This window comes from Enhydra lutris, unplaced genomic scaffold (assembly GCF_002288905.1).
Source record: "Enhydra lutris kenyoni isolate GAN:26980312 unplaced genomic scaffold, ASM228890v2 scaffoldscaffold26, whole genome shotgun sequence".
Classification (NCBI taxonomy): domain Eukaryota; kingdom Metazoa; phylum Chordata; class Mammalia; order Carnivora; family Mustelidae; genus Enhydra; species Enhydra lutris.
In genome coordinates this window covers 24,801,668-24,826,802 of record NW_019154110.1, presented here as the reverse complement: position 1 = coordinate 24,826,802, position 25,135 = coordinate 24,801,668, and the positions used below count along the sequence as shown (strand labels likewise).

The 25,135-nt window shown below is 44.1% G+C and overlaps 1 protein-coding gene across 12 annotated transcripts in view; it reads right to left on the bottom strand.

Moving 5' to 3' along the window:
- The window catches only part of LOC111151809 (cyclin dependent kinase 12), an 80,317-nt gene that overhangs the window by 8,181 nt on the left and 47,001 nt on the right, over positions 1–25,135 (bottom strand). For 5 of the 12 annotated variants that reach the window (XR_002640876.1, XR_002640878.1, XR_002640877.1 and 2 more), the window contains exons 14-17: positions 21,700–22,117; positions 9,820–9,929; positions 8,924–9,066; positions 5,087–5,186 (exon numbers count right to left, since the gene is read on the bottom strand). Coding sequence is in view for 4 of the 12 variants with exons in the window: in XM_022510020.1 (XP_022365728.1) it covers positions 21,405–22,117 (713 nt within the window). In the remaining 8 variants the exon portion in view is untranslated. Of the gene's footprint in view, positions 1–4,166; positions 4,193–5,082; positions 5,187–8,923; positions 9,067–9,819; positions 9,930–18,258; positions 22,118–25,135 lie in introns of those variants that run through there. The other 7 variants (XM_022510020.1, XM_022510021.1, XR_002640882.1 and 4 more) reach the window with 6 other exon arrangements.

The window sequence follows — 25,135 nt, the reverse complement described above, 5'->3', positions numbered from 1 at the left end:
TATATATATATATATATATATATATATATATATATATATCTGAAGTATCCCCATTCTGAAGTTTCCTATCCCATGAGTAAGTTTTTCCATATGTCTGCCCTCTATCTTTTTTTGCTAAAATCCAATCCCTCTTCAAACTCTCTTATTTCCAGTGGGAACAGCTGAATATATGACATGGTACCCTTCCATGAAAGGTCCTATACAGGAGGGATTGGAGGAGCTTCTCTTTCCCCAATTCTGCTGAGGCTATGACTAAGATGTTTCAGTCCTCTTGGTCTCTTGGATTTAATCCAAGCTATCAAACCAAAAGATAAGCAGGAGAAAATGGGTCAGGAAGAAGAGCAGAAGGGAGTAGCCTAACCAGACCAAGGAGACCAGCTTGGAGAATGGCCTGGGAATCTCTTGGGACCTGAGAGCTGGCTTGGGGTAAAGATAGAGTAGGTAGTTTCTCCCACCTGACTCATCAACCAGTTTCATGTTTGACATTTACCTAGTTGGGAAGGTCTGGCCAGCATCCCTCATGCCACAGTCTCTTGTTAGTCTTGATATGACATCTCTACAGAAAGGAGAGGGCTGGGGATTCTGCCTCTCCACATTTAATCCTGTTTTAATACCACCTCACTGTCCTTGTTCAGGACCAGGCAGACCAACTGGGGGGGCTTAGAGATGCCCAGGGAAGAGAATCATCTTATAAGGAGGATGCTGGGATCCAAAGCTCTTTTCTCTCAACATGAGAGCCGGGAGGGCAATCAGAGCCTGAGTCTGGACACACAGATTGGGGAGGGGCAGTGTCCTCCCTTCCTCCCTTCCTCCCTTCCTCTGCACACCATTCTACCCTGGTGGGGCCCGAGCATGCCCATTGCTCTCTTTGGCTTCCCTTGCCCCACCTACCCTATGGACAGGAGAGGGTTAAAGGCATGGTATGGGCAAGCTATAAATTTCTCATCAGTGTGGGGAGAGTAGGACTGTTGGCAGGGAGGGGGTTGGGCTTGGGGGGGAGGGGGAGCTGGGAAAAAGCCAGGAGGTTGTCTCTAGGTAACAATAAACACTGCAAGCAAGGAGCAGCTGTTACACTTACTCTCTCTGCATCACAATGCTGAAATAACACTAATAAACCAGTGTGCCCAATGCACAGGCATACTTGCATTTAGGGCCGGGCCTCATTGCACCCTTGGAGCAGCCCTCTGCCTCAGGTCAGGGGCCTTGTTGTTAGTGGACATACCAGTCTTGGCCTGGTTACCCTGGTGGGGAGGGTGAGCACTAAAGAGTCAGTTTCAGAGTCAGAGTGGCATTCTCAGAGTTGGGGGGCGGCAGCAAAGGCTGGGGATTCTGGGTTCAGATCCTGATGGCATTCACTAGTACAAAGAGTTCAAGTGGGGTAACTCTTGGCTGGAACTTGGGAGTAGAGGAAGAGAGAGAAAAATGTAGGGAACAGACAACTATTTACCATATCTTCTCAGACTCAAAGGAGTGAGGTGGCCAGGAGTGGAGCTAGCTGAAGGGAGGTAGAAGAAAAGGGAGGCCAAGGAGAAAGTTTGAGAAAGAGGAAGAGTGTGTGGTATTGAGGAGTGATTCTACTATCTCTCCTGGGTCTAAACTCCCCACACTTGCCTATACCCACCTGGGGCACCCAGGCTCCCCTCACAGCACCATTTCTATACCAGAGCCCAGTGATGTGTTGGCTCAGTTCAGGACTGAGCTTTATTATCAGTATTCCAGCGGGGGGCCCTGGGCTCCCAATGTTGCCAGAGAGAGCTGGGGGAGTAGAGAAGGTCTGTCTCCCTAGAGGAAGAGTGAAGAATGAAAAGTGACTGGTCTATCACTTTCTCCAATCAAAACCATCTCTGGATCTCCAGAAGCAGCCCAACAGAGAGCACCCCCTCACCCCAAGCTGGAGGGCTGTGAGCAATGAAATAGGCAAATGAAAATGGGCTCTGTCAGAGAACTCTCCTCCTACTTAGCCCATCTTTCACTGCACTATTGTCTGGATACACCTGTACCAAAGATCCCTGTTTCCCTTTGCTGAAACAAGGAGGTCCCTTGGACTGAAGTCAGAGGCATGAATGGTTCTCCTGGTCCACCTTCTGGCCCCTTTCTGCTGATGTGATCTCAAACACAATATCCTCTCATCCCCGTGACTCAGAGTAGGGAAGATGTACACTGCCCACCTGGCCTGTGAGGGAAGAGGCAATTGGCATCTTTGATGATCTACGGCATCTGTTTCCAGGGAAGAGAGTAGTGAGACTAAGTGGCAATCCTTCCGAGGAGGAGTTGTGTCTGCCTGCACATGTGAATGCCCAGGACCCTCTGTGCAGCCAGTGGATATACAGGGTACTACCAGCTTCACCTATCCTTTTCTCAATGGAAAGCCTCTTTCTGGGAATGCTCAACCTCCCCTAATCTCTTCTGTCCCATTTCCCTCTATTCTTTCATAGCTGGAGCCTCTCCTTGCCCCACAGTTCAGATGAGAGAACCTCATCCACATAGCTCAGAGCTGGGGAGAACTGGGGTAAAAATAGAGCTCCAACAAGCCTGGGCCCCCTTCCCCTCTGATGTTTTCATGAGCTGCCCCCATTGCTATGAGTCACCAGAACCCTGAGCTCAGGGGAGCTGCCAGGAGCCTTCTCCTTCCTTGCCCTCCAGTGAGGCAGATATGCACCCAAAGGACCCCAAGCCCACCATCTTCCTACTCACAGGGCCACAGCTTCCTCTTTCATCCCTAGGAATCTGCAACACAGACAGACTGAGATGAGTGAGCAAAGGAGTGTAAGAGACCCCAGCATGTGCTCTGTGCCGGAGCAGAGAGCCGGATGCCTGCATGGCAGAGCAGGACTGCCAGCCAGGAGAGCTGGCACACTTGGGCACACAGCCTTGTCAGCATGTGAGAGGGGGTGCTGGAGAGGATGGGATAAAGAGACTGTTTCAAGAGCAGGCATCACCTCCTGGTTCCCTCTCTGGTCACCGTTTCTTCTCCTTGGCCTCCCTGGGTGCTGACAGATAGACAGCACAGCACTGCCACCTCTGAGATGCCTTCTTTCCCCTCCTCCCTGGCCTGGGGAACTAGAGAGGGGATATGTATAACAACTTTTGAGGTGTCAGGTGGGAGGTTCAGACATCCAGAACTCTCACCAACCCATGGGATACACTGAGGGAGAAGGAGGAAAGGAGGAGTCCCGTCAGAGTAAAAGCTAAACCCTGGGCCAATACAGAGCTCCTTTTTCTCCAAAGTGCAGGGCATTCTGGGTGCTGCTACCTCTGCCTCCCACTTACTTCAAGTCTGTTCCTCTTTCCCAGCAAAGGCTCAGCAATCTTTCTGGACTCCAGGCTCCAGGCTCTGACTCCAGGGCTCTAGATGTGGCATCCTGCCTAAACCTTGGGATTGTGAGGCAGGGCCAGTGGGACTTTGGAGAGGGAAGCCCTGCTCCTTAGAGAAACATCCAGGATCTAGACTGAATGCTTTAAGGGCCTTTTGGACCCTCCAATATTGGAGCAGGGATGGAGCAGGGGTGGAAAAGGGGTAAGAAAGGGCCTACCGAAAGCCTGACACCCTCTCCCCTTCTTCTTTGCTGTTCTTCTCCACTGCTCCTGCTCTGTATTTCAAAGGAGAAACAGTAGCTCTGTAAACAAGAGCCTCTAATAAATCCTGTGAATAATAGTCAGTATGAACGGCCTACCCTGGGTTAGGCAGCCAGCCCCACAGATGGGACTACAGGCCTCAGCTCCCAAATTTCCCCTCTCCATATTCTCCCCCTTTTCAGGCTCCTCCTGGACCTTCCCAGACAAGAGAATCTTCCTTTTCAATTTCCTGGCACAGTTCTCCTCCCAGATCCCACTACTATAGGCCCTTGGAAGCAGGGGAAGAGGCAGATGGATTCTTTCCAGACTGTCTTGAGGGGATGTGAGGGGTCCTTCTCATTTATTGTTTGTAGAGAAGGCAAGGAGATGATCCTGAAGGTCTAAATGTAAGACAGGGTGAATGTGGGTCACTTAGAGAGGCACATCCTGCTTTTCCTCAGGGACTTTGGGGATATAAAATGGGATACTAGGGGTACCTGGGTGGCTCAGTGGGTTAAAGCCTCTGCCTTCGGCTCGGGTCATGATCCCAGGGTCCTGGGATTGAGTCCCGCATCAGTCTCTCTGCTCAGCGGGAAGCCTGCTTCTCCGTCTCTCTCTGCCTACTTGTGATCTCTGTCTGTCAAATAAATAAATAAAATCTTTTTAAAAAAATGGGATACTAAGAGAGAAGATAATTCTGGGAGTAGGGGAAAGGTGTGATGGCTTGGAAAGTGTAATGAAGTTTCTATCCACACTGCTTTCCATGCTCTGTGCCCACCCTTGCCTGACTCCAACTTAGTCTCATGAAGCACAGAACAAAGAATCTTGAATTTTCTTAAGGAAGGAAGAAAATGCCAGGAAATACCACCTTTGGCAACCTGGTGGGAAAGCCCCTTTTCTCCTTCATTCTTTCCCTCCTTAACCCTAGTGTCTGAACAGTGAGTGGGGATGTGGACAGCTGGAAACACTCCTTCCTCTCCATTGTGCACCAACACTACACAAAGTCAGATAGGGCTTGACTAAGTGCTCTGGGGCCATGGCACCACATGAATACAGAGGCATTTCTGACTCAGCCTTCAGAGCCTTGACTTTTAACCCTCTCTGTTTTAGGCCTAGACATGGGACAAGAGGTGTAAGACCACTCTTCGGCATAATTTTTTCTAGCAGTTTATACTGTGACAGGGAAACCTGTAATAAGATCTCAAAAGAGCTCAATATTTAGTCACCCTTGCAAAACTTATTTCCTAGTTAAGGAACTAGGGTAGTTGATACATTGTGGACTTTACAGAGTATAGTAAAATCCCATGAGAGTGGGGGGATCTCAGGGATCTGTCTACTTGGAAGCAGGGGAACACATGAGATGACCTCTGGAAGTAGGTGTATGAGGGAAGCATTCCTCCAACAATGCATCTGCCTGACTCCCCTCACTTGCTTCTGTCTTGGAGGCCAGAGATATGAGACTCTAGTAACAATCCTGCCAATCCTCTTCCCTTGACTTCCCTCCCCAAGCCCTACCTACCTACCTACCTACCTTTCCTTGGGTTCCCAGGAACTCTCTGAAGCCAGGAACACAAAGCAACTCCAGGACAGGATTCAATTGATTTTTCCTCTCTGGGTCTCCATTTCCACATCTGTAAAGTGAAGTGTTTGGCAAGATGAACTCCAAGTTCTCTCCCTTGCAGCAGTAAGTTTCTATGAGTCACACCCCAAAGGCATCAGGCCTTACATGCTTTGCATGTAACCTCCAGGGCATTTCTCCTTTGTCTAAACATTCAGAAATATCTTTAAACCCTGCCCTCCTCTTTCCTCTCACACAGTCTCTGGTTCTATGGTCCCTAGCTCTTGCCCTCTCTCTTCAAGGACCTCAAAACTCTGTCCCTACTTTCCTTTCAGTTTTACATCTTTCACAGGGACAGGCCCAACTGGACAAAATCCTGAGAGCAAGAAAATTGCCTTACCTAATATCCTGGCTGCAATTTTGGGCCTCAGACCCAAGTCAACTAGTATAGTTCTATCCTTTTTTGGAGGTCCTGGCAGTTGGGGGGAAATCCTGGCAACTAACCCCAGCACCACCCCTCCTCCTCCAACCTCACTATTCCCCATGCCAGAGCGCAAAGTGGCCAGTGATTGATGGGCCTGGGTTCCCAGTAACCGCACCCAGTGGCCCAATCCTCCTCCCTAACCCAATCCCTCCCCTGTCCCTATTCAGAGATCAGATTGTCTCATGTTGGTCCCTGAGGTCCCATTAATTAAAAATACATCCAATTAAATGGCAGGTGAAAACGTGCTATTGGAGCTCTCCACCCCCCTGCCCCAGCTTGGTCTCCCCCTTCCTTTTAAGGCTCAGCTGTGCTTTGAGCTGAGAAAAAAAAAAGAGAGAGAGAGGAAGAAAGAAGGAGAGAGAAGAGGAAGACATCGGGGTGGGAGGATGAAGGGGGGTGGTGTTATTTGAACCTCTGCCAGGGTAGCATGTGCCAGCCTGGGAGGGTGGCACTTTGCCCTGGTGTCTAATTTCTGGAGGTGTGAGTAGGTTCAGTCAGCTGGGTACCCACCTCCATTTCCCTTAAAGGGGCAGAGGGAAGTCAGAGGGTGTGGCTGCTGTGCTGCCCTCCTTCTGGGCTTGGTGAGTGAAGGGCAGAAGTGTAAATGGTAGAGGGCCCTTAGGATGGGGTATGATGTTTGGAGGTTGGGAGAGTCTGAGGCCTCCATTCTTGGCATATCCCTGCTCTTCCCCAAACTGCAAAGAAGGTAATGAGAAGCCGGCTGGGACCCAGGTGGCAGGGCATGGCGATGCTCTCAAGCTAGGCTGTGCCTACCCCTACCTACAAGAAAGCTGAGAATAACAGAGGGTATGAGGAAAAACAGAGCCATAATTTGGGTGGGAGCAGATAGGTCAGATAATAAAAAATATACCAGGATGGATGTTTGTGTGGGCACCACAACACCCAGCACCTTAGAGGTAAGAGGGTCTGGGTCTGGAGGACCTGTCCTGTTTGCCCTTTCTCTAGGCAAAAAGCAGCGGCAGGCGTGTGAAGTCACCTCAACCTGGCTGCCTGGCACGCTGTGAGCAGGGTCTCCCCTGACAAGCACTGATCGCTCATTTTCCTTCACACTTACAGTGTCCCCAGCATTTTGTCAGGTAAGGCATCTGCTCCACCCTCTGCCCCCAGAAAGTCCTGTGGCCCCAGCAATGCAAAGCTAGTGGGCACTGAGAGCTGTTGGGAGAAGAGCTAGGAAAGAAGAGATGACTGGGGGGTGGAGCTCAGAACCCAGGCACCAGTGGGGGTGTCTGCCGACCCAGGGCCCCCGCCTGGCCTCCTTGGCAGCCTCAGTACCTCCTCACTTCACTTTAACGCTAATTGGAGATTTTAATCTGCGCTGCTGCTCTGCTCGGGGTGCTGGGGGGAGCGCCAGCTGTGCAGTAATTCCAGCAGCACCGACTGTTTAATCAAGCTGTCCTCCTGGGGAGGGGCCCTCGGGCACGGGGGTAGGAGGGAGGAGGAGAACCTCTGTCATCTCCCTTAGCCTATTCAGCCTGGAAGGGCTTCATGAAGACTGAGGATCAATTGTGGGATACCTCACCCCCAAAAGGGCCCCATACAGGGTCAGTTTAAAGCTCATGGGCCAAGGCATCCCCTTCCCCACCTGGCTTTCTGACACCTTTTTTTGAGGTGTCCTCCAGCCACTCAAGCTGCAAACGTCCACTGGACCATCTTGAGTTCTCCAGGTCTGTGATAGGGGAGGTGATGGCACACAGAAGCCTGAACTTTCCCATTCTCAGCCCTCTCCCCAACACTCTCTCACTAAGAAAGATACTTCTCTCCCAACAATTGTGAGATTTTTTTTCTCTGGAAACCAAAGGTACCCCTACCCTCTGGACTAGAAAGTGACTGTTTAAGAGGCAGGGAGACAGTCGAGGTGTTGGAGACAGCTGAAACCTATTACACCCTGAGGGAGAAAAGCACCTATGCAAGATGTTTGATGCCCAGAGCTGGAGGCTTCCTGAGTTCAGATGGAAACATACTGAGATGTCAGGCCACTAGGGCAGACTGTTCAGGGTCTCAGGCCATTTCTAAGGAAGAGAAAGTGGTATTAATCATTCTTCTGGCTTCTTGGGGCCTGGCTCTCAGGCTCTCTCAGATTGTTTCTGATCCCTGTCTTGAGGAAAGGGTGCCCCTGTCACCCAAACTCCTGTCTGCTAAGGGGCAGGAGTTTTAATTGGTCAGCAGCACCCTCGTGTGGCAGAAACCAAGACTGCAGCTGCCCAAGTGGCCCTGCAGCTTTGAGGGATCAGTCACCAAGACTGACGTCTGGAAGGACAGAATTATGAATGTTGATGATCTCTGAGTCATGAAAGTACTACCAGTCGACCACTTCGAGGGACATCTCCTGCATTCCCATCCATCCTGCATCCCAGGTATGTGTCAACCAGGGAGGGTGTACATTATCCAGGGCTGGCACCTGCTAGGGCTGCTGCTTGTGCTGTCTGGCTTGCAGGGGTAAGAGAGGAACTGCTGAGAGAGGAGGCCTAAAAGCAAAAGGTAAGCTGATGTCACATCCAATGGCAGGAGTGGCTGTGGCATCCCTACCAACTTTTTACAGATCCTGGATAAGACCTGCCACGTGAACTATGCCACCTGAACTCCAGACACTATCACCTGATGATGGGTTTCTTTTCTTTTCTTTTTTTTTTTAAGATTTTATTTATTTATTTGTCATAGAGAGAGACAAGTGGAGCAGCAGGCAGAGGGAGAAGCAGACTCCCCAATAAACAGCGAGCCTGATGTGGGACTCAATTCCACCCTCGATCCAGGTCCCTGGGATCATGACCTGAGCCAAAAGCAGACGCTTTACGGACTGAGCCACCCAGGCGCCCCTGGTGGTTGGTTTCTGCTGTATAGTAATCCTTTCTTACTCCCCGGAGAGTTCTGCGAATGAATAAAGACAGATTCTCAGGGCCTGAGATCCTTGTCCTTGGGAATAGACACCGGATAAACACAGCTTTCCCTCGAAAGATCCAGGTATTCTCCAAGTATGCCAGGCCACTGGGCAGAATGGATACCTGGGGCTTTAGACTTTCAGCCCCAAGAGAAGTGTTGCCTGTCATTGGATCCTTACACTCCAGGGTGAAATATCATATTCACTGGTCCCTTATTTCCACACCCACTAAAAGGGGGAAATCGTTCTGAACTATTGGAAAGGGGTGGATATTTAATCCAGCTAAAGATTAAAACTGGAAGTCACAAGGCAGAGAGGTGAGTCACTAAGGTCTTTCCCTTATTGGAGATATTTAACAACAGAGAAAAATACTTCCAGGGAGAAATACGACCCTGTTTGGGGTTAGTGGGTAGACAGAAGAGCCACCTACCTGGCAGCAAGAAGGGTGGGGTGAGCACTGGAAACTCATGACCTGCCTGGTTCTGGGCAATGAGGCTGGAGAGAAGCAGGCTTGTGGGCCTCTACTTCTTGTGTCTTGCATATTGTCTGGACAGGTGGGAGCTCCCATCAAATCTGGAAAGGAGGTAGAGAAATTGATGAGAGGCAGTAAGAAGGGACAGCATGCCCAATCCCACTCAGAAAGGGAGAGAAAATAGCTTCTTGGGGAAGAAGGCAAGGCTGTGTGTGTGTGTGTGTGTGTGTGTGTGTATGTGTGTTTGTGTGTGTGTGTGTGGTGGTGGTGGTGGTGGTGGTGGTGATGGGTAAGTGGGACGAGTGTTGTAGAGGAGAGGCTAAGAGTAACCAACATCAGTATCCCACTGAAGAGGAATACCCATTAGCAAAGTGGGCCAAGAGGAAAGAAGAGGAATGAAATGACTGTCAATATTAATAAAGAGGGTCACCTACTCTAACCAGGGGGAGAAATTGTTAATGAGAAGGTAGGATACCATAATATTGTCAAATAAAAAGTCAGAGAAACTTTTCTGGAGATCTTGGGAATAAGAAACTTCCTTGGGATGGGGCGCCTGGGTGGCTCAGTGGGTTAAGCCGCTGCCTTCGGCTCAGGTCGTGATCTCGGAGTCCTGGGATCGAGTCCCACATCGGGCTCTCTGCTCGGCAGGAAGCCTGCTTCCCTCTCTCTCTCTGCCTGCCTCTCCGTCTACTTGTGATCTCTCTCTGTCAAATAAATAAATAACATCTTAAAAAAAAAAAAAAAAAAGAAACTTCCTTGGGAATAAGAAACTTCCCTGAAACTAGTTGTATGTGGGGGTGGGGGATTCCTTACAAAAGTGTACCTGAAACCTCTGATTGGTCTTAGGTCCCTACCTGGTTTTAGAGTCTATGAAAGACTGAACTCGTCACGAGCTCCAGATGCCAGGTGACTGATGGATTTCACCAAATTCCTCAAGGGCCATCCTTCCTGCCGCTGCTGCCACCTGTAAAGGAAAATAACAGGTTACTTTAGACATGAGACAAGGGACTAGACACCAAAGAGAAATTTGGTCTTTCACCCAGGGAATATGGCCTTAGTAGGTAACAGTGATGGTAATGGTCACCACTCTTCCAATTCCCTCAAACCTGAATTCACAAAGCCTGGAAGGATTAAGATGAACCTTAAGTATGCTCTCAGAGAGAATTACAACTGCTCTAACACTCATACCTCCTGGGAACCAGCTCCCAGTCTGATAAACTAAAAACAATGATTCTTTTTTTTTTTTTTTAAGATTTTATTTATTTATTTGTCAGAGAGAGAGAGAGAGGGAGAGAGAGCAAGCACAGGCAGACAGAATGGCAGGCAGAAGCAGAGGGAGAAGCAGGCTCCCTGATGAGCAAGGAGCCCGATGCGGGACTCGATCCCAGGACGCTGGGATCATGACCTGGGCCGAAGGCAGCCGCTTAACCAACTGAGCCACCCAGGCGTCCCTAAAAACAATGATTCTTATACTTAAGAGATAAATTAGAAATTCAGCAGAACCAGAAACTCAGAATTATAAAGGGTGATGAAGGTTCAAGGTTAATGTAAAGTTAATGCAAGAAGGTTACTCAAGAGGAGGCCATCTAGTTTTAGATCAGATCATTATCGCCTTGTCCAAAACAGCTTCTTCAAGAAAGACTGGGAGGCAAAAACAAACAAACAAACACACACACAAACAAGAAAATCCTAACAGACAGAAAGGAGGTTTGTGAGGGGACAGCAGACTTGATGCAATTTGGACAAGTCAGTCTAACATACATACTCCCTATGTAGGGAGGAATCTGCATGGGGACCAGATATTATCAATTGGGGTGTGTTGGAGAAAATGTAAAGGTTATGTACTAGGATCTGTTTCTTTGTCATCAGCATACAATGTTCTTTTTGCAGACCCACTGCCCCTCTGACCCAGGCTCACAACTCTATCTCTAAGCTGCCCAGTGGTACCTTTCTCTCTCCAAGACTCTGATTCCAGCTTAGAGATTCTTTAGCATTTCCCTCTATACACATCACTGGCTCCCACACTCATATGCTCAGAAAATAAGCACTAGAAGGGATACCTCTCAGAGAGGTCCAAAGAGGGATAGTCTCAGCACCAAAGTGAGATAACTTCAGAACCTGCTGTGCTTGTCAGTTCACTAAACACACTATTTAAGGCTTAGGTCACTGGGGCACCACACCACCTTCCTTCTGCCTCATCAAAGGAGAAAAAACAGACAACTCAAACTTAGTAAGGGAGAGGAGTAGGGGGTCCCTCCTCCAACCTCGTTTCCCAGTAATGTCAGAGAATAACTCATTTTACTCAGAGTTCCATAATGCCTTCTCTCATTCAGAGACCCCTTAGTTTCCTAGAAGGTGAGGCATGTTCTTCCTCCCTTCCTTCAGATTTCGCTTTTCTATAGTTATATTGTAATGCAAAAGAGCCCGAGTTGAGATTTAGGGTAAATTCCTCACTGGGCATCAGAGGGTTTTTTTCTTCTGCTTTCCAAACCCCAGAGCTGGTGGCAAAGTGCTCCTGGAACTTGGGGGTAACTCTGGGGGCATCAAGATCTTTGGCAGTGGCTGCCACTTGCGTTCCCAGTGAACAGAGCTCCTGACTACATAAAAATTACAATTGTACAATTTGGTCATGGAGAGATGTCTTTGAAGTAAAAACACATAAGACTTCTCAGTTTTTCTACTAATGTTTTTCAAATCTACCTTTCCCCCTCAAAACCTCACAGCCCCACCTTTCTTTCCTGAGGAAGGTCAGTGCTCACAGGAGTTGGCAGTCTTAAGGTCAGGGGCTCTTTACTCAAGTAGGTTAAGATTCTGGCCTCTTGGACTCCAGTCTTGGCTAGCTGCCACCAACTAACTCACTATGAGACAGTGGGCAACACATTACCCTTCCCCAAAGCTGTTTCCCACTCTGTACACTGAAAGAGTGAATTAGGTGATCTCTAGGGTTCCTCTCTAGGTCTGGCCCTCTGTGATTCTGTGAGGAAGGAAACCCCTCCTTTTATCAGGAGGTGAGGGGTTCCTGCCCTTCACACCTTCTCTCTGGGCCACTGCAGAAAGAAGCTCCCCTAGAGATGCCTGCTTTTCTCATGCGGGCTTAAACAAAGGGACAAATGAGGGAGTCCCAGTAGGAGGCCTTCCTTTCAGTGCCAAACTCCTTCTATTATGAAGAGATGTTAAGAAGGTGATCTAACTCTAACCCTGAATCTTGACAAGGCAGAGAAGGAACAAGGCCAATGCATGGAGAAAGAGTGTGACAAGCATGCTGCCCAACATACAACTGAGACTATCTGAGCACACGCTTGGCTTTGCCCCAGGGAGGACCATGTATCAAATACAACTGCATGTGGATGGAAGAAAAAAGCAAGCACATGTGTAAACACATCCAGAGCATTGACATAAATGTCCCATCAGCACAAATACACTCACTACTGTTCTCTCCTACTGTAGGCCTATACCTGCCTTGTAAGAAGCTATGGAGTGTGGGGGGACCACATCCCAGTCTTGCCCCTCCCCAAAGTCAGAAAGGAAGAAATAGTGAGACAGGAGCTACTTGGCTTCCTATAAATTGTTTTGTCCTTCCTCACAGCTGCAATCAGAAGCTAAGGGCTCCCGCAGGCCTTGTTCTGATCTGCTGCAGGCGATGGAGGGTTTTTGAAACGGAGAGGACTTGGCTGCGGCCCCGTTTCAGCTGCCATTGGGGCTGGCTAATGGGCTCATTCGGGAAGACCCCCGCCTGCTGCACTAAAGAGTCCCCCGTGGACCCCCTCCCCAATCCCAACCCAATTAATAAATGGGGGCTCCCACTTTATGGCTCTGGGAGCAGGAACCAGAGATACAAATGACCCCCAGGGAGGGACAGAAAAAGGCCTTCCAAGAAACAAGCCAGAGAATTGTGCATCCACAGGCACATGCTGCCACAGGCTAGTCATATCCCATTTTCAAAGCATTAAAGGGGAAGAAACTGGCAAAAAACTATTTTCTTTCCTAGATCTGGAGAGGGATAGCATTCTTGAAGTCTGCGGGAACACCCCAGCAATAAGCTCTCTTTCACCTGGATCTCCCACCTGCCCAGGGCAGAGTGCAGATGATCATCTGGACGCACACCACACACTTCGCTATTTCCTAGGGGTGCTGACTGCTCCCCCCCGCAGACCTTGAAATACTAAACAAAGACGTATCCTATCAATTGGTTAATGAAGTAAACACTTCCCAATTCTTAAAAACAAAGCAGCTACCCCTTTCCAAGCTCTCACCACCATCAACAGGATTAATGTCCTGGGGTCATCTCTCACATCCAAACTATCATCAAGCCTTGCTAACTCCTATGGACCCCCTTCTTTTTTTCTCATTCTCTTTGTCCCACTCTAGTGCAGGCCCTCAGGGCCCCATATCTGGACAAGAACAAAAGTATCCTACCAAGATAGCCAGCTTCCTTGACCCAGTACATCTGCGAAAGTCCTCAACATCATATTCATTCCATCATACTCTGCTTCCTGCTAATGCTTACCAAATCAAATCCGAACTCCTCATTCAGGCCCACAAGACTGCTCCTCCAACTTTATTTCTTAATATTCTTCTCCTTTACCACCCTGAGTAGCTCATTCATAGCCTTCTGCACAAAACACACATAAACATTCTTCTGTAAGTTTTCTTCATCTGAACACCTCATCTGTTCCCCTATCTTCTTTACTTTCAAAGAATCTTTTCTGGTTAATTCTAACTTTTTGAATTATTTCTTGGCTCTGGCTACTTCTGTACTAGGTTACTATTTTATTTTATAGCCTGCCTTATGTCCTGACTTATACTGATTCCTTACTTCTCACCCAAGTATAAGACCCAACTCACTTGATCCAGAAGCTTCTTTAAAAACTGAGATCCTCCCTTAATCTTCCCCAGAAGTTGTCCTGTACTCAGGACATGACTCTGCTAATGACATTACTGGTCCCTACTGAAGTAGCCCTCATGGTACAACACTTGGGATATCATATCAAACAACTACAAGGAATAAAATCTCATTCTCAATAGCAATGTTCAGGCTGCCACCTGCTCCTATCAACATTGAACTTGATACCGAGTCTTTCCAAAATTATAAATTGTTTCATGACTTCAAAGTGTGCTACAAAACAAAAACCCCAAAACAAGCACAGTCACCAAAGACATTTATCTCCTTGATTCTTAGGATATAAACACTATTTTCTTTGACCACCCCATAGGATGAGATGCCCCACTTTGTTCCTTATTTGTAAGATTAATCTATATTCTCAGGTTGTGGACTGATTTTCTAGAATGCAAATCAACCCCAAAGCCAAAAGTAATCTTGTTCTCAACTAGCTCTGCCTCTAGCCTACCTCTGACCATCACATTTTTGGAACGTCCCCTGAAATAGAGAAGTTAATCATGAGTTTCAACTATTTAGTGAGTACTTCCTTAGATTAACCTCACTCTCAAACACTGACTCTTCAATTCCTGTAGTTTAACCCTATGTAGTTAGACAGGAAATAGTGATCTGCCACTCCCCTTTATCACCTACTTACTGCTTAGAATAATAAGAGGGATTTTCCTTTTACTCCTTCCATCCTTTGGCCTCAAGGTGCTTGATGATCAAGATAATAAAAGTAAAGCATTTAGCACAGTGCCTGACACATGGTGAGTTCCCGGACAACATTAGTTCCTATTCTCTCCCTCCTTCTTCCCCAAACCACAGGTTCTCAACCTTTCTGGGCCTATTTGTTCACTGGCTAGACAGCATTGAACTAGACAAACTAATGTCCTTTTGTAGTTCTAACAGTCTGTGACTCTTCATAATTCACATATTCTGGTTTGTTTACTCTTCTATGCACCACCTTCACTTGGATCTAAAAAAAAGGAGAGAGGAATAACCCTGATTTCCAGATTAGCCTAAAATACACAAAACCACTTTCAGGAGTTTTAAAATTCCAAAAATACAAGTAACTTTTTTAAAGTGATGCATCCATATCATCCCTTCCTCATTTCTTAATTATTCTCTTGAACTACATAGGTAGCAGTGGGAGGCAAAATTTCCCAATGTTATTTGCCTGATATAACCAAGCTTCCCTAAGTGAAAACATCTTCAAAAAATCTCCCAACCTAAGGTTCTTAGGCCCATCCTCCAACCATAAAGGTAACACTACTGTAATCAAAAGGAACTCTTTACTCAAGTGTTCCTTTAATGGGGGCTCCCTAAAATGAACTGTGAAACTTAAGGCAGTTATCCCTTTTAACTAGCCCAACCATAATTCTTCCTTTCACCCCATATCTCTATGTATTCTTTAAAAGCAAGTATACCCTAAGTGTCTTTCTGCAGCCCAGCTAACAGACTGCTCTACAGATCTCCTTCTTCCCCTTATTTACATCTCCTTCTCATATTGCTTCGTATTGTGTGAGGCCTTTGGCTCCCTAACATAAAATACAAATAGTGGTAATAAGGCCACACTCAGAAGTTCCTGAATTTATAAAAGGGATCAGACTCCTCTAAGTTTTCTCTAAGTCTTTGAATTCAGCTTCTTTTTTCCAGGGCCCAAAAGCATTCAAAATTGCATTACCCTTGGTGGGAGGGTTATCTGTCTACAAGCAGATCCTCACCTCACCTACAAGGTATGTATTGTTGTAGTTCTGAGACAGAGGAGGTAAAAGGATCCGCTCCCTCAGACAGCCATCAGAATAGGCTCCTGAAGGTAAAGAAAAAACATCCTCCAAGACCCAAGCTTTGTTTTTCACTTAGCTCTGTTACATTGTAGCCTTTGTGGGGCTTCTCCATGCTGCATCCCTGTACAGATGGTTTGGCTTGGATAAAATGCCCTTCATTCCTTTGGAACTATCAACATTATCTATTGTTTACAACCACACCAGAGCAAAACCACCTAAAAATCCATCTATTTCCAAGTCCTAGGAAAACTATGTCTAAGTGAACTTGCTTTATGGCTATATTCTCTTATTCTAGAGAAGTATGCTGTGGCTATGGGCTACAAATTGAGAAGTTTCACTAACAAGCACCCATCTAGAGAGTATTAAAGACAAACTTCATTATCAGTCCCTTTCTCTCAGCCTTGGACTAACTTTTGAAATAGGTAGGAGAGCAATTCAGTGGCCAAAGCGTTTTGGCACTTTAGTGATTAATCACCAGGGCATCAAAGCAATCCTCATCTGCTTTCTTATGGATAGCAGGGCCCTCTTCTCACTCACCAAGCTTTACTTCCCACAGACACCATCTGCAGCTGAGCTCAGAAATGTCATCACCAAAAGCATGTCTGAGGATATGAGGGAAGAGGATGAAATGAAGTGTTGAGACTTCCTGCCCTTCCTAGACCAGTAAAGGAATCTCTTGTACCCCACACAACATAAATTAAAATCTCCTTAGTAGTAAGAAAGCATGGTTATTTTCCTTCTTCCCTCACCTCTTGCCCAGTAAGTTGAGGATCTGGAATAGACATTTGTCTTCTCAGTTGCCTCTATTACCCTTCAAAACTAGGAAGCATGAGTAACTCTAAATATCCTGTAGGATTAAGCAATCAATACCTCTGGTAGGCCTAATGCATGCAAGCTGGGCAGTGAGTGAAAAACAGAAAATGAAAAGTGGGTGGACAGGAAATGGAGATGGCTGCACATGGGGAGGAGTGGTAGAGTACCACCAGCAATTCCTCTGGATGTCATACTTCCCCCAAAGTCTTTCAACCCTACCTTGAAGTAAATGTTCACTTGAGAGTATTCTTAAGGTTACAGGAACATTAAAAGTATCCCTATAGATGAGAAATGCCACACCTGGACAGTAAACTTAACCAGCGTGTCCAGAAATGCTCACCTTGCCTCCCAGACAACCAAAAGACTTAGCAGTTTCACCTCTCCCCTGGAATGGTTGAATATTTACTCACTTGAGAAACTCCCCACTTCCATTCCACCTAGCCCTTCAGGATTACTAAATTGTGAACTGAAAAGTAACTCCATACCTGAAACACAGTCAAACTATGGGGAAATCTTTAATAACAAAGGAAATCCCAGCATGAAGAACATTAACTGTTAACTTCCGGGAGGCATTAACTTTACCATTATAGTTAAGGATACCTGTCTGGGAAAAGACAGTGCTTAAGAAATGTATATACCAAAACAGCATGGTCTTTAATTAGAAATAGCCTTGGCTGTGATAGAGAAAAAAAAAAAAAGTCCATGTTAGTTAGGTCCTCAGCCTTTAGGCCCAGAAATAAAAAGAATGCCACTGCTATGAAGTGGAAACAATATTATCTAATAGGTTGAAGTTCACACTCCTAGTCATGAATCTGAAATTATAATAAAGACCAAAAACAAATTCCTTTTCTCTGGAGGCTAACCAGGAACACAGGATTCCAAGAATTGGAACAATCTTGAGCTCTCCATTCTCATTCTGGGTAAAGACAGCTCACAGGCAAGGGAACATCATAAACTTTGGGGATTCATAAACAGATTGGCAACCCTCATCACCAGTATTTGAATTCATCTTCCTAATTTTCTTGTTCTGGTGTACCCTTTAACCTTATATGATTGCTCACCCCACCAACAACTTCCTGATAACCTATCGCTCCTCTTCCTGTCTTCTAATGGGTTTTATTTGCTGCCTGTCTGCCTACTTAGGTAATAACTATAGCAGGACTGCAGCATACACAAGGGAAATTTTAGTTCTCAGTGTCCTAAACCATGAAAGAGATGGGAAAACAATTCTCTCCTGGAGACAGGAAAGATTTTGAAGATAATAGGAATTTTACCCTTATAAACAACTTTACTCATTTCCTGGATTGGCAACACATCAGGAAATCTCAACAGAGCTAGGAACACTAATCTCCATGCCTACTCTACTCATGGTCACATAAGTAGTGGGGGGTCGTTATATTTAAGAGACTATTCTAAACAGCCTCTTACCAACTTCCATTGACAAATTTCATTGACAAGTTGAGCTCAAACCCACTTATCTCTCCTTTCAGGAGGAGTCAGGGCACATGAGGCTCAACTCTTTCAATGGCCTGGCACCATCATTTATTTGTGTAACTATTTCTACTTAAAAAGAAAAAAAAAATCATCTTACAGTTTCCCCAACTTTTTTTCTTCTCTAGTTCCTAGCCTTGTGTTTTGAAGCACCTCTTCAAACCCTGAGAACTTTTTTTTTTTTTTAAATATTTTATGAGACTATAGAGATTCTGAGACAAAGAACTCCTAAGATAAAGTGGAGGAAAAAACCCTTTACATGCAATTAGATCTGCTCAGAGGCTACAGGTTAAGAAGTAAATGCAATGGAGCAAAAGTGGTATAGTAACAGGAAATATTTAATTTTCCAATCTCCACTTTCCATTTTTATAAACTGAAAGAAAAAATTTTAATATATTACAAAATATCTGTACATAGACAAGGTACACCCGATGTGGGGCAAAAACAAGAGAGAGAAGGAATACAGTGTCAGGAACCTAAATCAGGGAGAATGAGGTGGCAACTGACACTTTTCTGGTGCAGCATTCTCTCTCAAAACCTGCTGGTAACCATTTTAGTACTGTAACTATAAATGCATATTACACACACATACACACACACAGTGGCTGGGTGATGTCTATGGCATAACCTAACAAAAAGTCCTACTTACAAATTTGTGCTACTGCCCTGCTTTGAAAAGTATGTATCTGATGTCATTTTATCATTCCTATGGACAGTTGAAGAAAAAACTAAGGAACTGGGTCAAACAAAATTGTTTTCAAAACCACAAAAATGATCATGGTTAAACCAGTTTTGCCTCTCATTCACCAACAGCATCAGATTTCTCATCTGTTCAAAATAATGTATTTAATGGACTTATCTCCCATGGTACAATAATTAAAACAAAACAAAAACCACTTTTGAATATATCTGGGTTTGTAATTTTCTAACAGTCAAGTTGAAATTCTGCCAAAACTTTACTTCTACCACATTTATAGATAACATAGCTGAAAAATTAACAAATACCTTTTCTTCCTCCACACAGATTCCAGGATTTCTTTTTTCCTCTGCTTTTAGAAATAGTCAAAATTACTGAACTTTTTTCATTGTAATGGCTATACTCCCCAAATGGGGGTAGGGGGTGAGATGGAATCACACACACACACACCCCATACATACACTCACCCCCTTCCCTAGTAGTAGGGATGAGGGAATGGAGACTTAAGTATATTATTTAGAATATTTGGCATAATTAAAAATAAGGGATGGGAAGGGGGAAGGAAAAACATTATTGATGACTGCTGATAACCAGAATGTAATTAAAATATAGAGAATTTTATTCATATTTGATGGGAGACCAATTATTTTCACTGAATAGATACCTTTGAAAGTATCCCAGGCTTAAGTTCTTCAATCAAAAATGGGAGTAGGGCCCAATGCCTCAAATTCAAATATTCTAAAATACAAAGGCCCATGTCTGAGGACTAAGAAGTCAACAGACAAAACGTTTAGGTGAACTGTAATGGAATTTTTCAATAGCATGTCAGTGAGCCTAGCAAATCTAATTGGACACACTGGTATAAAAAGCCATCAATGCCAAAATGGCTAGAAGGTTCTTCCTCTAATCAATGTTTGCCCATGAGGGCAAGGCCAGACCAAAACCCAGAGAGTAATAAATAAATACACACACCAGATATCTACCTATTTCAGTAAACAGGGGAAAATAGTCTTCATGTAAGTATCTGAAGAGGGTTCTTCTTTCTTTAAAGTTTTTTTATTTTATTAGTGCACCTTTCTCTTACAAGTAGTTTTTATTTTTTAATATAAGAACTTGGCATTGAAACACAAAACTTCACTTGAGTTCTGAGAACTATTCTCCAAGATGCTGAAGCATGTTTGCCTTTTCTTTGTAAAAGGGCCCTAATCTACATTTCACAAAGGTCTAAGTCTGTGCAGATAATTTATATGAATGTGTATGTTTTTAAAACACATTATATGCTGGTATTCACATAGAAATGGAAGCCAGAATGAGAAGTCTCCCAAGTTATCCCACCCTGAAAGCCCTTCCCTTTTTCATTTCCTGTTTATAACAAGGCAAAATTCTTGCCATGAAGTCATAATTTAACCCCTTTTACCAAAAAACAAAACCAAAATAAAATCTCTCTAGAAGAAATTCCCCAAAAGAATTGGCAGGATATACATGCTGAGATGTGTATATATCAATACTGTTTCTTTCTCATGGCCTGTTCTTTTAAAATTTTTAAAAAAAAAGGTCTCAGATATTGATAGATTTTCAGAAAAATATGCACCCTAAACTAAGTTACATTTTCATGTATTTTCAGGATGTATTTCTTTTCTCTTTGACAATAATGCTCTGTTTCAAAGGTTTTTTTGACATAAAAATATATGTGTAAACAGTATGCTAACTGCTCTTAACTAGCCCTCTAGTTATGGAGGCATCATCTTAAACCCCAGCTCAACAGCAATGACCTAGACTGTCTGCATTTATAAATCAACTTCACCATCAGAACATGGTTTTAAAAAAACAAAAACATTTTAGAATTGAAAAGTTACAGAGAACAATATAGGAGTTTGAATTTCCTTTCCTTTATTTCAAAAAAAGTAAAGATTATCCCAGGTTCTTGGGCATCTCAACGATTAATTTTTTCCAAACAAATGCCTCAAAAAGAGACAGAGAGAGAGAGAGAGAGAGAGAATGAGAAACTCTATAAAGAGGGGGTAAAAAAGGGAAGAGATGGGGTAAATCTACCTACATGCCCAAGAGTGCCTCTTTCTACCACCTGCTTCATGTGCAGGGAGAGGGGCATGTCTTTTGCCAAAGCAGAGCAAACTTTAAGGATGAGTAATTTATTTGGAAAAAAGGTATGTTCAAGATGCTCAATGGGGAAAAAAAGAGTTCACTTGAAAGCAAAAATGTGAGATGGTGGAGAGGAAGGAAACATTTATTTAAATCAGCCAGTCACTCTCTTTCTCTTATAGCAAAAGCCTAAGAGTAGCTCAAATATCGTGAACACTATTATCTTTAAAGGAAAACAAAACAAAAACAAAATTCAAAAGAAAGAAATCATAAAAAATCCCCAAATTTTAAAAACCTAAAGAGAGCCTCTCCTGAGCCATCTCAAAATTAAAACTGTTCTCCTTTTCTTCTGCTCAAGAAGTGCAGGCAAATGAACTAATACAACATTTACTTTTCAATTTAATGACCCTCTCCACATTCTCTACTTGTATCTACTAGGTAGAGTTGAAGTAATTGTTCTGGCTGTAGCCCATCCAGGGGGAACTGGTGCCAACATCATTATTTTATAAGTCGCCTGCTAGTAGCAAGTGAGCAAGGAATACAACAGACAGCTTTGCGGTAGCCAAATGCAGATGATTACCTCGCTCTGGCAAATTATTTCATTAATGTTTCAGAGGACTGGATGGAAGGATGAATAGGGAAAGAATCTTTCAGGACACTGAAGTCTCTGGGTTAGTAAGGAACTCCTCTCCCTCTTCCCCCTCTTGGCGGGACTCTTGTAGGCCCCCGATAGAGTTTTCCATAAGCAGAAGACTGAGCTGGGCCCCCCCAGTTAAGGCCTGCTCCTGAACTGCTGGCTCCAGTGTTTCCTGGCCCCAGCTCCCCATAGTTCTGCAATTTGGTCTCTGCATGTACCACAGAGTTGCTGCTTCCCTCAGCCTTCAGGAATGGTTGCCCGACCACTGAGTGTAATGGTAAGGGGACCCTGGCAAAACGGAGGTCCTGGTCCCCTGGGAACTGCACTGACCCTGTGCCCTGGTAACTGCTGGACTCCCCAAGGTGGCTCACAGAGCCTGAGAAGGTCCTGTTCTTCACCAGGGTCTGGGTCAAGGATTCTGTCAAAGCTGGACCAGAGTTGCGTTCATCAGTGTCAGTGGCACTGAACCCTGTTTCAGGCCCATCAGTGTTTCCGTAAGTCCTGTTGGGATGGGGTCGGGTGGAGTATTCCATTGGTCTCAAGGCCTGGTGCTCATGTGGCAGGTGGCCAGGAGGCTCTGCTTCAGGCTGGGATAAAAGTTGCAGCAAGGCGGCTGTCACGGCTGGGTTCAACTCCTGGGGGGCGCTGGAAAGATCGCCTTCAACCAGAGGGGGTGGAGGTGGCGGCGGTGGAGGTCCGGGGGGCTCAGGGGGCCTCTTCTCTGGTGGAAGAATGTGAGGAGGACATGCTGTGGAAGGGTTACTTCTTTTAAACACCATCTTAAAAATCACATGTGATTATAAACACAAACACACACACACATACACACACATACACTGCCCAACATAAACAAATATCAATACAAGTAACCATATATATATAAAGAATAAACTCTTGGGATCAGGAAATTGCAATTTATAAATAAAATCAAGTGATTAAAATAAAACAGTTGCATTATGAATCTAACAGCTGGTGTAAAAAAGCTCGTATGTTTCAAATGATTGTCCTGATTTTTGTCTGAGATTTCCTCCACTTCCTTCCTTAAGGAACTGTTCTAATATGTAGGCTGTTAGCAGCCTCCCCACCCCTTTTTGCTGTTGGATCAAAACATTAATGAAAATAACGTAGAAAGAAGGAAGATGAGAGGAAATAATACACATGTTGTGGTCACATTTCTAGCACATAATCTTGTTGTACAATAGAAGACCTTGCACGGACTTAGCTAACACATTTTACAGAACATTTGATGATATAAGGTTAACACCTGAAATAGAACTTAAAAGAATATACAGGAGAGATGAAATAAAGTAAAAACCTTTCATCACCGTCACGTTTAAATATACACTTGCTTCTCCAAACTTTAGTCCCCTTTCCCCATAATCACATTCTGAAGAAAGGGATATTAACCACCATTCTGTCATTCAGCTTTCTATGTTACAGTAATGATAAAGACTAATCTATCATATTTTCTATTTTGTTTCCCAACCTCTTGCATTTTTTTCCATGCTATGAAAAAAATCACTATAGTAATGTCATGCAGAATGAATGGGCTATTGATAAACATCAGTTTATCTTGGAGATGGTGACAAGAACTGAGTATTTAGAAATGTTGAACTTATATACTACACTCTGTCTTTCCAAAGATCTTTGTCTTTCTTGAACCACTCCCCACATTCCCACACCCGCACGCCCCAACCCCCCTGTTGGCTAAATTTACCTAAGCATGGCAATCATTGTCTGGTAACTCCTGCCAAGGCTGGAGAGTAGAGATGTAAAATGGTGTGAGTTTGAGGACATACAAAAAAGCAAGTACAATCAGAACAGTGTTTTTAAAGAGTTAGAGGAGTCACCCTGCTGAAGAAAAGGTTTAATGTTTGGGTTATCTTCCAAAAGATTGATTTTTCTGTTCCCTATGGAACTGTATTTTTAAATGCCCATATAGTCAATTCTTTATTATCTGAGCTACTGATATATGAGTCATTACTCAGACAAGCCAAAAATAGTTTTTAGTTATAAAGTATTTTGGTAGCATATTTACCACAATTATATTTTGCAAAGACAATCAGTAAATTAAGTATGTATTCTTTCAGCATGCAGGTGAAAGTACTCTGAAAACACAATATTGTAACGTTGTACCCTGGAAAGATAAGTTCAGGTGCTGTATGTAACATACAAGTAGGGGGGCCAACAGTCCCAAGTTGCCCGGGACTGAGCAGGTTTCTCAGGTTGCTGACTTTCAGTTTTAAAACCACGACAGTTACAGAGATGAGTTGGTCACCCTGTATACCGTACCCACCCAAGTTGCTTGTTGACAGATCAGTTGTTTGACTAGGTGGTAGGTAAAAATGAATTTAAGGACAAAAAATTAGCTATAGAAAACTCACAATTGAAAAGAAGATATACTGAGAAAGAATCGCTAACTGGACTACAAACATCTATATATCTTGGAGCTCCTTGCTGCCATACTATATATCTCACTATATAAGACATCTCAGTACCACTTATATTTAGAAGTATTTTTGGACTATACATAAAACACCAGCTTTTTTAATACCAATGGTAAACAACTTTAAAAATGCCTTACTGCAAAAGTAAGCAAAGCTAAACTTATTCTTCCAACTATACTACTTTTCATACTTGAGCTCTGCCTTTTATGTAAATACTCTAGCTGTGTTTCAAGAGAACTAATTCTTGAGTTCAAATTCACATGTATGAGAATAGAAACTACCTCAACGTAGAAAAGCAGATTGTAAAGAACTATTAAATAAAACTTCTTAAAAAAATAAAGAGCACATTTAAAAAATCATACTATTATAACATTTAGTGTTAATAATATTTCCAATTCTTAACAGTCTGTACTAATGGAGGGAGTTATTAATGAAATGTATAAATAACTTAAATATTTTGATTGATTTATTAAATTCCAATCTTAACCCTTTCCCCACACAAGTAAAGAGTAGCTAAACATAGCCAAAGTGATAGATTTTCACCTTCTCTGGCTTATTCAGTCTGCCCTCTGGTGGAAATGGTAATGAACAGTAAAACGGCCAAAAGAGAGGCAGCAGGGGAGAAACAGAAACAGGAGAGATAGGGAAAACGATAATCCGCGGGTAATAATAAGGATTGGTATTTTCACTCTCCTTTGAAAAGTAAACCCAACAATTTCTGGCCATAGGCCAGGCCTTAATTTTAGCTCAATCTCACCATTTGGCTGACAGCTTGTTAGCTCAATTATTGGGTAAATTTCTTTTAATTCCTGTATTATTTAATTTGAATGAGTTCTTCTAGGTATTTTGATTATAGCTGAATTTTTCTGCTGGGGTGGGGAGGAGAAGGAAGGTGTGGGAGAGGAGGTAAAAAGGCCTGCTTTGATTCTAGATTAGCTTTCTCTGTTATTCCATGTTCTAGTCTCTTAAAAGCAACTGCAATCAGTATGACAGGAAAACAAAGTGAATTAGAAAACACATTAAAAAAAAAAACATATAAGAAAAGTATGCCAGTCCTAATTCTGCCTCTGCCAATAATATGGTTCCAGCAGTGAGACCACAGGCAGGCTTCTTGGATTTCAGTTTCCCTATCTGTAAAGGGGTTAATTTTATTTATGTTATCTTCCAATTTTAAAAAGCTTTGCATCTGTGAAAAATAACTTATATATTTGTATACCAGTTGAAAAAAGGCATATACTTTCTGCACCATCCCGTATGAAATGCGAATGTAGGACAACCTAAAGTTGAAAGTTAGTGTACCTCCTCAGCCCTTGTGCCTC